General features: G+C 40.8%; 1 protein-coding gene across 3 annotated transcripts in view; it reads left to right on the top strand.

The window, feature by feature from the left end:
* HIPK1 (homeodomain interacting protein kinase 1) overlaps positions 1-13,852 on the top strand; it is a 58,099-nt gene that overhangs the window by 4,514 nt on the left and 39,733 nt on the right. For all 3 annotated transcript variants that reach the window (XM_040230991.1, XM_040230990.1, XM_040230992.1), the window contains exon 2: positions 6,332-7,409. In XM_040230991.1, the coding sequence (XP_040086925.1) occupies positions 6,334-7,409 (1,076 nt within the window). In that variant the 5' untranslated portion in view covers positions 6,332-6,333. The remainder of the gene's footprint in view (positions 1-6,331; positions 7,410-13,852) is intronic.

Raw genomic sequence — 13,852 nt, 5'->3', positions numbered from 1 at the left:
GGTTAGGCAGTTGAAGTAAGCAGTACAGGATTGTACAGTAGGGGTGGAGTGAGAGATATTTGGTGTTCCAGTGGAAGAGTTTTCTTCCCAGTCTTACCTTTTTTTACAGAATGTGTATTCTTATTTACCCACTGAATACTCTTTCTTTATCAGTGTACTGGAGAATATGTACATCTGTGTACATGGCAGCTGAGGACAAGTTCTAGAGGAAGAAATCAGTATATAGTACTGATTTTATAGTTATTTAGTTAACCAATTGTTAAATTGTATCAAAAAGACAAAGGTGACACCAAGTAAAAGCATTGGGAATTTATTATTGGTGTCTCAGGGAGAAGAAGGAAGTTACTGAAGACTAAGGCAAAACACTGACCAGTGGTAACTTTGATTGTCATACCCAGCAGTTTCATTCATAATTATAATATCTGAATTCTTTATGGTAAGATTATCTACCTGTGGGCTTTCCTGGTGGCTCAGTGGGTAAAGAATCTGCCAGCAATGCAGGAGACTGGGGTTCCATCCCTGGGTCGGAAGATCCCCTGGAGAAAGAAATGGCAACCCACTTGAGAATCCTTGCTTGGAGAATTCCATAGATAGAGGAGCCTGGCAGGCTACAGAAGATGGAGTCACAAAGTCTGACACAACTGAGCAACTAACAGTTTCACTTTTCGCTTATCTACCTGTAGTGCCCATAGGATGGTAGTGGTTGTTGCTTAGTTGCTAAGTCATGTCCAGCACTTCTGAGACCCCGTGCATGGTCTGTAGCTTGCCAGGCTCCTCTGTCTGTGGGATTTTCCAGGCAAGAATACTGGAGTGGGTTGCCATTTCCTTCTCCAGGGAATCTTCCCCACCCAGGGAATGAACCTGTGTCCCCTGCACTGGCAGGCGATTCTGTACCACTGAGCTACCAGGGAATCCTGCCGCTAAGGTGGGGCACCCCGTTAATATTGTCAGATAGATGTGCCCATGGGAGGGAGTGGGGAAGCTCTTAACTTGACTGTTTTTGATAGCCTTGGATCCTGCTGCTGCTGCTGAGTTGCTTCAGTCGTGTCCAAGTCTGTGCGACCCCATAGATGGCAGCCCACCAGGCTCCTCCGTCTGTGGGATTCTCCAGGCTAGAACACTGGAGTGGGTTGCTGTTTCCTTCTCCAGTGCATGAAAGTGAAAAGTGAAAGTGAAGTCGCTCAGTTGTGTCCTACTCGTAGTGACCCCATGGACTGCAGCCCACCAGGCTTCTGTGTCTATGGGATTTTCCAGGCAAGAGTACTGGAGTGGGGTGCCATTGCCTTCTCCAGCCTTGGATCCTAGCAAGACTCAATTCTCTTTTTAGTTAATACATACAAATACCAGTAGCCTTTTGGCTACCAGTTCTGGTTTGGGATTAATTCAGTGGGCAAGTTTGTCATTATATTTAGATAGTTAAATCCTTGGAAAATCAGGTTTGAAATGCAAAGACTAGTTTACTGCTAGAGTCAAGAGGTGCAACATTTTCAGGAAGTTAGCTTTTAATTTATTGGGAGCAGTTCTCATGTGAATTGAAAATATGTGTAATATGCTCAACAGAGTGTGATACATAGTAAATTTTTCACAGATGTTAATTCTGTTGCATGTTTTGTTTGGGAAGTCTCAGCCTAGGAAGAAAAGTGTCTCCCCATTTGACAAAGCAAATTTTGTGGGACATAGTATTTTGTGTCTAGAGATGGCTGTTTTTAGCTGAGTTTCAAATGGTAATGTAAGTAAGAGTGTAGATTTTTCTAGGCAGTTTTGATTCTGTTTTTTTTTTTTCCCGCATAGTGCTAGTTGAGGTCAGGATGAATGTCACCCACACTAGAGTTCTGGTGGCAAACTGTTGACTGCAGTATCACATACCCTTGCTGGGGGGTGGGGGAAGGGGGAAGGCCACTGAAATTGTGGGTTGTTATTTCCCTATGGGTGGACTTAAATTTGTCTTACTGGATAAGAATTATATTCATTTATATACTTAAACTTTCAGAACAGTTTCTTAGAACTTGTAGTTTTTGCAGTGCTCAGTGTGAATTTGAAGCCATCAGTATCTGTTATTTTGTTCATTGGGTGACAAGTTGTCATTACATTGCTCTGGTAAATAGAATATTTTTACGAATGTCTAGTTATGAGCATACTTTAAAAATTTGTTGTTATATTTCATGAATTCTTTTCAGTGTTATTACTTTAAACCTTCATATTCCTAACATAGCTACAAACTGCAAATTTTGTATTCAGATAGTTTTACAAAACTCTTAGGTAGAAGCTTCCCTGGTGGCTCAGTTGGTAAAGCGTCTGCCTGCAATGTGGGAGACGTGGGTTCAATCCCTGATTGGGGGAAGATCCCCTGGAGAAGGAAATGGCAACCCACTCCAATACCCTTGCCTGGAAAATCCCATGGACAGAGGAGCCTGATAGGGTACAGTCCATGGGGTTGCCAAGAGTCAGACACAACTGAGGGACTTCACTTTCACTTTTTCACTTTCAGGTATAAGAAGGTTGTGCTAAAAGATTTAGCAAATATATGATGGAAACCAATTTCAAAAATGTTTGATTTTATGATGTTATTTTTTCATGTATTAATAGGTAAATTTTGTAAAGGCACTACTTGATTTCAGTTTTTGTTTTATTATAGTTTGGTATTATGTCAGTGATATAGGTGGAACAAGATGATTTGTGAATTTGTAACCTAGGAGTTAAATTGCAATAATGTTCTTTTAATTTACACTTTTTTTCTCTTCAAGGTTCTTATAAATTATGGAAACTCTTTGTTCAAAGTAAGTCCAGACAGCATTTTAGAAATTGAAGGTTGAGGGTTCTTCCTTTGAGCTCTTTGGTCCAGTGCAGATGGTTTTTAGCTACATTCAGGCACAAAGAAACACACACTTTGCTTCTTTATGTTCTGTAACATCCCTTTGCCATGTTTCCTTCCTTTCTAGGTATGTGTGTTTATTCTCTTATGATTAATAAAGCTACAGTCTATACTAGAGGGGAGACTTCCCCCATTATCGCAAGGACAGCACAGCTAAAAGAGAGGGATGTCAAAAAGCCAAAACAAGCATTTGAGTATCCTGGAGTTTAGCACAAGTAGTAGGGAGTAGAAATGAGGTTGGCTGGCAGTGGTCAAATCACCCAGCAGATACTGAGTGTCTGTATATCGCCAGCGTGTGTGGCACGTTCTGGTGACGCAAGACAGATACGGTCCCTGCGCTCATGGAACTTTTACCATACCTGGGAATATAACCTTATAAATAAATAATTTAATGTTATAAGGTAGAAACAGCATGCTGCTGGGAATGCAGTGGTGACGGAGTTTGTGAGAGGGAAGAAACAGTTTCCCTAACAGAAAGTCTCCCAGCATACTAGAGGGCCTCCCCAAAACTGCAAAAACGGCAGCATGGCTGAAGTGGTGGAGGAATTGAAGTGAGGAGATTTTGTAAGACAGCAGCCAGATTTGGGAGGAGCTTTTTAAGACAGGTTGAGGATTTTTAACTTTATCTAAAGCAATGAAGCTTCCCCGGTGGCTCAGAGGTTAAAGTGTCTGCCTCCAATGCGGGAGACCCGGGTTTGATCCCTGGGTCGGGAAGATCCCCTGGAGAAGGAAATGGCAATCCACTCCAGTATTGTTGCCTGGAGAATCCCATGGACAGAGGAGCCTAGTAGGTTACAGTCCACGGTGTTGCAAAGAGTCGGACACGACTGAGCGACTTCACCTTCACCTTCACCTTCAAAGCAATGAGAGACCCTGGAGGCGGAAGGAAGGAGATGGTTAAGAAAGAGTAGTCCACCAGTCTACATGGTTTAAAAACAAAGATTCCCTGAGTGCATTCAAGATGAGTTTGGAGTCTCCTGGCAGTTTGCACTACAAAGGTTCCAATAAGGGTAGAGAAAAATGGCTGATTTGAAATATGCTTAGGAGGTGGAGTCCTGGCGGCTTCCCCGGTGGCTCAGAGGGTAAAGCATCTGCCTGCAATGCGGGAGACCTGGGTTCAATCCTTGGATCGGGAAGATACCCTGAAGAAGGAAATGGCAACCCACTCCAGTACTCTTGCCTGGAAAATTCCATGGACAGAGGAGCCTTGTAGGCTACAGTCCATGGGGTCCCAAAGAGTCAGGACTGAGTGACTTCACTTCACTTCACTTAGGAGGTGGAGTGATAAGATTTGGTTATAGATTAGACATGGGGATTAAGGGAAGGTAGTAAGGGAGGAGAATGAGTCAGGATAATAATATTAAATGAGTTCTAGACATTAAGCCTGTCCTCTGTATTAAATCATTTAATTCTCAGAAGAGCCCCATAATGTAGGTATTGCTGTCACCATTTTGTAGATTAGGAAACAGAGACTCATTGCCACCTAGATTTTCTGCTTGAGATATTGGATGTGTGGTAGTGTCTCTCAGTTGAGGTAAACAACTGGGTGTGGGAGTCTTAAAAAGTTGAATTTGGGGCATGTTGAATTGAGATGTCTCTAAGGGATCAGATTGAAGTGTGAAATAAGGATTTGGACCTGAAGAGAGGAGTCTGGGTTAGAGAAAATTTACAAATAGAGAAACAGATATATAATGTTGGAAAGTAGTAAAAAGAGGGAAACAAGAGAAGGAGGATAGTATGAGCCCTGAGGCATCTGAGGGTTATATAATAGGGAAGGGAGAAGATAAATATGAAATGGCTTGTGTGCTCAGTCAACTGTCTGGACATTTGCACTCAGTTGTGTCTGACTCTTTGCAGCCTTACGGACTGCAGTCTGCCAGGCTCTTCTGTCCATGGAATTTTCCAGGCAAGAATACTAGAATGGGTTGCCATGCCTTCCTCCAGGGGATCTTCCCGACCCAGGGATGGAACCCACATCTCACGTCTCCTGCATTAGCAGGCAGATTCTTTACCACAGTGCCAAGTTTGGACTTTAGTCTAAAGTCCATATTGGTCCAAATTTCTAATTAGTCTTTGGGCTTATTGAGCTCGAGGTGTCTGTATATAAGTGGGCAATTCTTGTTACCTTTCCCCATATTTTTCTAAGGATGATTTCCCCAGGGTTCTTCAGAATATCCTCTCTAGGTTTCACCTCATCCTGATTCCTTTCTTCTGGTCAGTTTATCAGTGTCCTTTTACAGTGCAGTGGACAGAGCTATTGTCTGCCACGTTCTGGACACTACTTTTTCTGTGAACATAGTTTAAGATTGAATTCGCTTTCGAGGAGAGAGGAACATTATTACATAGGGTTTCTCTTGCTAACAAAAGTGTGTTTTTCATATATGCTCCTGCTTAACCTTGTATCTCTTAACCTTGTGTTTTGTGCTAGCCAGATTTCAGAGCTAAGTAGGAAGTCTGTATTTGTGTTAAATGTCATCAGCTAGGTTTACTTTATGGTTTCTGTTCTTGGTGATCCTTTTGGACCTGTTACTTAGCAATATTGAGTATCCTGCCCAAATTTAATTCATCTATGAATTGTATAGTTATTATATACCATCTATGTCTAAATTTAAATAATTGATTAAAAAGCTAATTAGGACAGGAATGAAGACAGCTGCTGCTGCTGCTGCTAAGTCGCTTCAGTCGTGTCCGACTCTGTGCGACCCCATAGATGGCAGCCCACCAGGCTCCCCTGTCCTTGGGATTCTCCAGGCAAGAACACTGGAGTGGGTTGCCATTTCCTTCTCCAGTGCATGAAAGTGAAATTCAAAGTGAAGTCGCTCAGTCGTGTCTGACTCTTAGCGGCCCCATGGACTGCAGCCCACCAAGCTCCTCTGTCCATGGAATTTTCCAGGCAAGATTACTGGAGTGGGGTGCCATTGCCTTCTCTAGTGAAGACAGAGCTGTGGAATAAACTCTGAGGCCAAAGAGCTTGGCTTTGAATTCTAGTCCTGCCACTTGGCTCTCTTATTTGATGCAAGTTACTTTAACCACTCTCTGCCTTAGTTTCCTCATCTGTAGAGTGGAAGTAAGGATAGTACCTTTTTCAAAATGTTGTGGTGAGAATTAAATTACTGTGTTTGAAGTGCTTAGACTGCCTCTCGGTACATAGTAGATGACCAGTCATCTAAGGCATTGTTATTGATGTTGTTTTAATTTTATAAACCATCACAGATGTTCATACTCTTTAACAATCTGTCCTGTTATTGCTGAGTCTCAAAGAGTGATTCAGGATGTGTAATTAGACCAAAAAGTTTATCCTTCTTTAATGGGCAACAAGTTTTGGAAAATGTATAAAATAAAACGTCAGCCAGATACACGTTCACTTGTGGGTTTTTTGAACTGAAAATTTCCTACTGTACTAAGTGAGGAGTTGTATAAAATTAAGGGCTTAATTCCTCTTCCTCTTTCTCAATGTAGGTATGGCATCACAGCTGCAGGTGTTTTCCCCCCCATCAGTGTCGTCGAGTGCCTTCTGCAGTGCGAAGAAGCTGAAAATAGAGCCCTCTGGCTGGGATGTTTCTGGACAGAGCAGCAACGACAAATATTATACCCACAGCAAAACCCTCCCAGCCACACAAGGGCAAGCCAACTCCTCTCACCAGGTAGCAAATTTCAACATCCCTGCTTACGACCAGGGACTCCTCCTCCCAGCTCCTGCAGTGGAGCATATTGTTGTAACAGCTGCTGATAGCTCAGCCAGTGCTGCTACGTCAACCTTCCAAAGCAGCCAGACCCTGACTCACAGAAGCAACGTTTCTTTGCTTGAGCCATATCAAAAATGTGGATTGAAAAGAAAAAGTGAGGAAGTTGACAGCAACGGTAGCGTGCAAATCATAGAAGAACACCCCCCTCTCATGCTGCAGAACAGGACTGTGGTGGGTGCTGCTGCCACGACCACCACTGTCACCACCAAGAGTAGCAGTTCCAGCGGAGAAGGGGATTACCAGCTGGTCCAGCATGAGATCCTTTGCTCTATGACAAACAGCTATGAAGTCTTGGAGTTCCTAGGCCGGGGAACATTTGGACAGGTGGCTAAGTGCTGGAAGCGGAGCACCAAGGAAATTGTGGCTATTAAAATCTTGAAGAACCACCCCTCCTATGCCAGACAGGGACAGATTGAAGTGAGCATCCTTTCCCGCCTAAGCAGTGAAAATGCTGATGAGTATAATTTTGTCCGTTCTTATGAGTGCTTTCAGCATAAGAATCATACCTGCCTTGTGTTCGAGATGCTGGAACAGAACTTATATGATTTTCTAAAGCAAAACAAGTTTAGTCCACTGCCACTCAAGTACATCAGGCCAATCTTGCAGCAGGTGGCCACTGCCCTGATGAAGCTCAAGAGCCTTGGTCTAATTCATGCTGACCTTAAGCCTGAAAACATAATGCTGGTTGATCCAGTGCGCCAGCCCTACCGAGTGAAGGTCATTGACTTTGGTTCTGCTAGTCACGTTTCCAAAGCTGTGTGCTCAACCTACTTACAGTCACGTTACTACAGGCAAGTGGCAAATGCAAAAAAACGTGTCTCAAACTAGAGATCTGTCTTTATATTTAGCATGTACTACAAAGGGCTACATATAACAATGAATTATTTACAGATTTCAGCACAGAATAGGGTAATATATTTCAGTTTATTCCCTATATGTGGCATTCCTGAATGTAACATTATTTTATTTCTGAAATTTTAACTCTAGAAAAATTAATTCAGTCTGATTCTGAAATTTGTTCCTAGTTGAATTATTCTAGCATCTGATTCCTTCTTGCTACCTTTATACATAATCTTCCCATTTTGAAGTATCTTTAAATATATAAGATATTTACTTAATTGTGATGAATTTGGGCATATGCTGCTATTTTTTCCAGGTTCCAGTCTTGGCAGGTGAGATGCTTTGGAATAATTCCAAGTTTTAACTGTAGTATCATTTTATTATTTTACGTTTTCTCTCTTGCATAATAGAATTGGATTAGATGATTGCTAAGATCTCTTCTTGTTTTAATATTCTCCATAGGTCTTTGAACTTATTTGCATATGAACTCATTTGGTTATCCTAAAATGGCCTTGACCCAAGCACCTTATACTTCAGTGATTTATATTTCCATATTGATACTTCTAATAAAGCTACCTTTTCAATACATAGTAATTATTGGAACAGAACTTAAATGCTAAAATATAGAATTTTGTCTGTACTATAATCAAGGCGCATTACTGAAAGAAAGGAGAAAATCTTTATATGAACTTTTATTTCTCAGTACCTCATTTATTTGTCTAGTTATTAATTTTAGGGAAACTGATATTTATTTTAATGGTCATGCATTAAACACAGATTGTACACACACCCAATCAAGAAGTGAAACAGTAATAAAGATAACCCCCAAAATAAGTTTTGTCAAGTTTTATGTTTGGCTAATAAACATTTTGAGGGAATAGAAATTCTGAACTAAGAATTTTATATTACAAGTGAAAAAAATACAAGGATATTTTAACCTGTGCAGGGATTCAGAAAATATGCCACCTATCTATTTTTTGTTTTTCTAATTTTGGTGCTTAGCTCTTTAACACGTACCGTTCAGTGTCATGCAGTGCCTTCACAGTGCCCTGTAGCCTTCCCCGCTGTCCGCTTCTGAATTTTGTTTTCTGGCTCTGCTGGATCTTCAGTGGCAGGTGGGCTCTTCACTGTTGCTCGGGCTTTTCTCTAGTTGCGGTGTGCGGGTTCATTAGCTGTGGCACCCGGGCTTAGTTGCCCCAAGGTGCAAGTCATCTGCACTGCACTCCGACGGTAACGAATCCGCCTGCAGTGCAGGAGGCCTGGCTTTGATCCCTGGGTCGGGAAGATCCCCTGGGAAGGGAATGGCAACCCATTCCAGTATTCTTGCCTGGAGAATCCCATAGACAGAGGAGCCAGACATAACTGAGCAACTAAGCTCGCGCTCGCACACACATAAACACACACACGGAATCTTAGTTCCCCCACCAGGGATGGAACCCATGTCCCCTGCATTGGCAGGCAGATTCTTAACCGCTGGACCATCAGGGAAGTCCCTCCAAATTTTTTTTAATCACTCAAAACAGAAACTCTGTAACCATTAGGCAGTAACTACTCTGTTCTCCTACACCAGCCACCCCAGTTACCTCTGTTTGATTTTCTGTCTCTGTGAATTTGTCTGTTCTAGATATTGCAGATAAGTGGAATCATAAAGTATTTGTCCTTTGGGTCTGACTTACTTCACTTAGCATAATGTCTTCAAGGTTAATCTCTGAAATTCTGTAGTATGTATTAGAATTTCATTCCTTTTCGGGACTGAATATTTCATTGCATGTCTATACCACATTTTATTTATCTTTCCTCTGTTGATGAACACTTGGATTGTTTCTACATTTTTGGCTATTGTGAATAATGGTGTAGTGAACATTGACATTCAAGTGTTTGAGTCCCTGTTTTTGCTTTTTGGGGGGTATAAAACTAGAATTAGAGTTGCTGGTTCAGATGGTAATTACTTAACCTTCTGAGGAGCCACCAAACTGTTTTCCTCAGCCACTGCATGATATTTTATTCCCACCAGCCTTGCAGGGGGATTCCAATTTTTCCATATACCAACAGTTGTTATTTTCTTTCTCTCTCCCTCTTTTTTTTTGGATAATAGCCATCCTTATGTATGTGAAATGATATCTCATATAGTTTTGATTTGCATTTCCCTAATAATTAGTGATGATGAACATCATTTCATGTGCTTTGGGGCCATCTTCTTTGGACAAGTTCTTTGTCTATTTTTGAATTGGATTGTCTTTTTTTGTTGTTGTTGTTGAGTTGTAAAAGTTCTTTATATACTCTGGGTATTAATGCCTGGTCAGATACATGATTTGCAGACATTTTCTCCCATCCAGTGGGATTTCTTTTTCACCCTTTTGATAGTGTCATTTGCACAAAAGTTTTAAATTTTGATGAATTTTGTCTTTTGTTGCTGTTGCTTTGTACTTTTGGTATCATATCCAAGAAATCATTGCCAAGCCAGTGTCATGAAGCTTTTCCCCTGTGTTTTCTTTGAATAGCTTTAGCTCTTATAGCTAAGGTTTTGATCCATTTTGGGTTAATTTTTGTATGCTCTGAAGTATGGGTCCAGTTTTATTCTTCTGCATGTTGATTATTCAGTTTTTCCATCACCACTTGCTAAAAAGACTATCCTTTCTCCGTTGAATGGTCTTGACACTCATGTCAGAATCCTTTGACCATAAGTATGAGAGTTTATTTCTGGGCTGTCTGTTCTTTTCCAGTGTTCTAAACGTCTGTCCTTATGCCAGTACCATGCTTTTTTGACTGCTTGTAGCTTTGTAATACGTTTTGAAATCAGAAAGTGTGAGACCTCTGGTTTTATTTTCTTTCAAGGTTGTTTTGGCTATTTGGAGTCTCCTGAAATTCTGTATGAATTTTAGGATGGATTTTTCTGTTTCTGAAAAAAACTCCTTGGTGTTTGATAGGGATCACACTGAATCTGCAAATCATCTTGTATAGTACCAATATCTCAACAACATTGTCTTCCAGTCCACCCTTGTCTATTTTCATCTTTCTTTTTATAGTTTTATAAAGCTGTATCACAGTAATACTTGATGGCGGGCCTAAGGCAAGGGGAGTAGCAGCTCAGGTGTTCCTTTTTCATCATTAATTTTATCCACAGTGGTCCTCTTCATGTTGCATTGTTGCTTTATTAGAGTCCATTAAATCCTTACCCTCTTGTCTTTTCAGAAAAATTCTCTGTAATCCTTTTGACTAGTGGAGCATTCTGGCTCCAGAGCCAGCCTTCCCCTGGCCTCCCTTTTAGTTTACATTGCTTCATCTCGCTGATAATATGCCAGGATACTATCAGTTGACATAAGTTTTTGCCACTGTGCTGTTTCTGTTGGCCATAGGTGTGGCTGGATGAAAATACTTTATTTCCTAACCCACTGTAAGTGTAAATGTAGATTAATTCCAAGAAAACTTGCTGTCCTTGGGGCTTGGGTTTTAGACACAAAGGTTTGCCATACTTACAGCTCAATGCTTTTCCATTTTGAACAGGCCAGCTGGCCTTTTTTAGAGCTGAGATCACTTTATTATGTATGGAAGGACAAGGTCTAGATAAGGAAAGCATATTTTCAGTTTCAGTTCAGTTCAGCCCAGTTGTGTCTGACTCTTTATGACCCCATGGACTGTAGCACTCCAGGCCTCCCTGTCCATCACCAACTGCCAGAGTTTACTCAAATTCGTGCCCATTGAGTCAGTGATGCCATCCAGCCATTTCATCCTCTGTTGTCCCCTTCTCCTCCCACCTTCAGTCTTTCCCAGCATCAGGGTCTTTTCAAGTGAGTCAGCTCTTTGCATCAGGTGGCCAAAGTATTGGAGTTTCAGCTTCAACATCACTCCTTACAATGATGAATATTCAGGACTGATTTCCTTTAGGATGGACTGGTTGGATCTCCTTGCAGTCCAAGGGACTCTCAAGAGTCTTCTCCAACACCACAGTTCAAAAGCATCAATTCATCAGCACTCAGCTTTCTTTATAGTTCAATTCTCACATCCATACATGACCACTGGAAAAACCATAGTCTTGACTAGATGGACATTTGTTGGCAAAGTAATGTAGTATGCTGTCTAGGTTGGTCATAACTTTCCTTCCAAGGAGTAAGCGTCTTTTAATTTCATGGCTGCAGTCACCATTTGCAGTGATTTTGGAGCTCCCCAAAATAAAGTCTGTCACTGTTTACACTGTTTCTCCATCTATTTCCCATGAAGTGATGGGGCCGGATGCCATGATCTTAGTTTCCTGAATATTGAGCTTTAAGCCAACTTTTTCACTCTCCTCTTTTACTTTCATCAAGAGGCTTTTTAGTTCCTCTTCACTTTCAGCTATAAGGGTGGTGTCATCTGCATATCTGAGGTTATTGATATTTCTCCTGGCCATCTTGATTCCAGCTTGTGCTTCTTCCAGCCCAGCATTTCTCATGATGTACTCTGCATAGCAGTTAAATAAGCAAGGTGACAATATACAGCCTTGATGTACTCCTTTTGCTATTTGGAACCAGTCTGTTGTTCCATGTCCCGTTCTAACTGTTGCTTCCTGATTTGCATACAGGTTTCTCAAGAGGCAGATCAGGTGATCTGGTATTCCCATCTCTTTCAGAATTTCCCACAGTTTATTGTGATCCATATAGTCAAAGGCTTTGGCATAGTCAAATAGATGTTTTTCTGGAACTTTCTTGCATTTTTGATGATCCAGCGGATGTTGGCAATTTGATCTCTGGTTCCTCTGCCTTTTCTAAAAGCAGCTTGAACCTCTGGAAGTTCACGGTTCACATATTGCTGAAGCCTGACTTGGAGAATTTTGAGCATTACTTTACTAGTGTGTGAGATGGGAGCAACTCTGTGGTAGTTTGAGCATTCTTTGTCATTGCCTTCCTTTGGGATTGGATTGAAAACTGACCTTTTCCAGTCCCATGGCCACTGCTGAGTTTTCTAAATTTGCTCTCATATTGAGTGCAGCACATTCACAGTCATCTTTTAGGATTTGAAATAGCTCAGCTGGAATTCCATCACCTCCACTAGCTTTGTTCGTAGTGATGCTTTCTAAGGCCCACTTGACTTCACATTCCAGGATGTCTGGCTCTAGGTGAGTGATCACCCTGTCGTGATTATCTTGATCGTGGAGATCCTTTCTGTACAGTTCTTCTGTGTATTCTTGCCACCTCTTCTTAATATCTTTTGCTTCTGTTAGGTCCATGCCATTTCTGTCCTTTATCAAGCCCATCTTTGCATGAAATGTTCCCTTGGTATCTCTAAATTCTAGAAGAGATCTCTAGTCTTTGCCATTTTATTGTTTTCCTCTATTTCTTTGCATTGATCACTGAGGAAGGCTTTCTTATCTCTCCTTGCTATTCTTTGGAACTCTGCATTCAAATGGGTATATCTTTCTTTTTTCTCCTTTGCTTTTTGCTTCTCTTTTCACAGCTATTTGTAAGGCCTCCTCAGACAGCCATTTTGCTTTTTTGTATTTCTTTTTCTTAGGGATGGGTTGCACCCTGTCTCCTGTTCAATGTCACCAACCTTCATCTATAGTTCATCAGGCACTCTGTCTATCAGATATAGTCCCTTAAATCTATTTCTCACTTCCAGTGTATAATCGTTAGTTTATCCTAGACAAAAAGCAATGCAATTTCGTTTGACACTGAAACCACAGTTACACCTAAGCTACAGATACAGGAAGTTAGACTTTATATAACATCTCTTAACTTGGTTTGATGCCTCTGAGATGGGTGGGATGAAACAAGAGTGTTCGTGAAAATGAGCAGAGAATGATTTGTGTTCTTAAGTTATCCCAACTTCAGCTTGCTCTGGGTTCCAGTGAAACAGAGCTTTATGATTTAGGTGGAATTTTTCAATTTTTACAGGAGTTTGAAGTTGGGAAATCTTGTTTAGTATTTTTTCTTTAAGGACGGAATGTATCTTCAGAGAGTCACTATGTCCAAAGTACAATTAATGCCATTTTTCTACTAAAGGCTGCTAGTTTTTCTTTTTCCTGTGTGTAATCTTTTTTACTGCCTAGTTGTTAGAATGTCAGAGCTGATAAGAACCTAGAAGAGTGAGTAACTTATTATATAGATGAGGTAGAACCAGAATTTCAGTGTCTAGTTTATATTGAGGGATTGAGAAATAATAGAGGCCAAGGGGAGAGATGTTATCGTAATGAGAATATTACAAAGAATTTTGATCTGAATTCAAAGTTTAAACCATTCTGTCTTTAGAGGTGAACCTGCTGTAAATGATTTTCAAAAAATAAAAGTATATAGCTTCAGTCTTTTTGCTTCCTAGAGTTTACATAAGTCTAACGTGTTGAGGCTGTAATGGTAGTAAAAAATCCTCAGTAGATTGAGCAGCCTTATTTTATTTTTACTGCTTTAGTATTTTTTCTTTT

Source organism: Oryx dammah, unplaced genomic scaffold, assembly GCF_014754425.2.
Source record: "Oryx dammah isolate SB20612 unplaced genomic scaffold, SCBI_Odam_1.1 HiC_scaffold_28, whole genome shotgun sequence".
Lineage (NCBI taxonomy): Eukaryota > Metazoa > Chordata > Mammalia > Artiodactyla > Bovidae > Oryx > Oryx dammah.
Note: the sequence above shows the minus strand (reverse complement) of the source record. Positions and strands in the feature narration are given on the sequence as shown.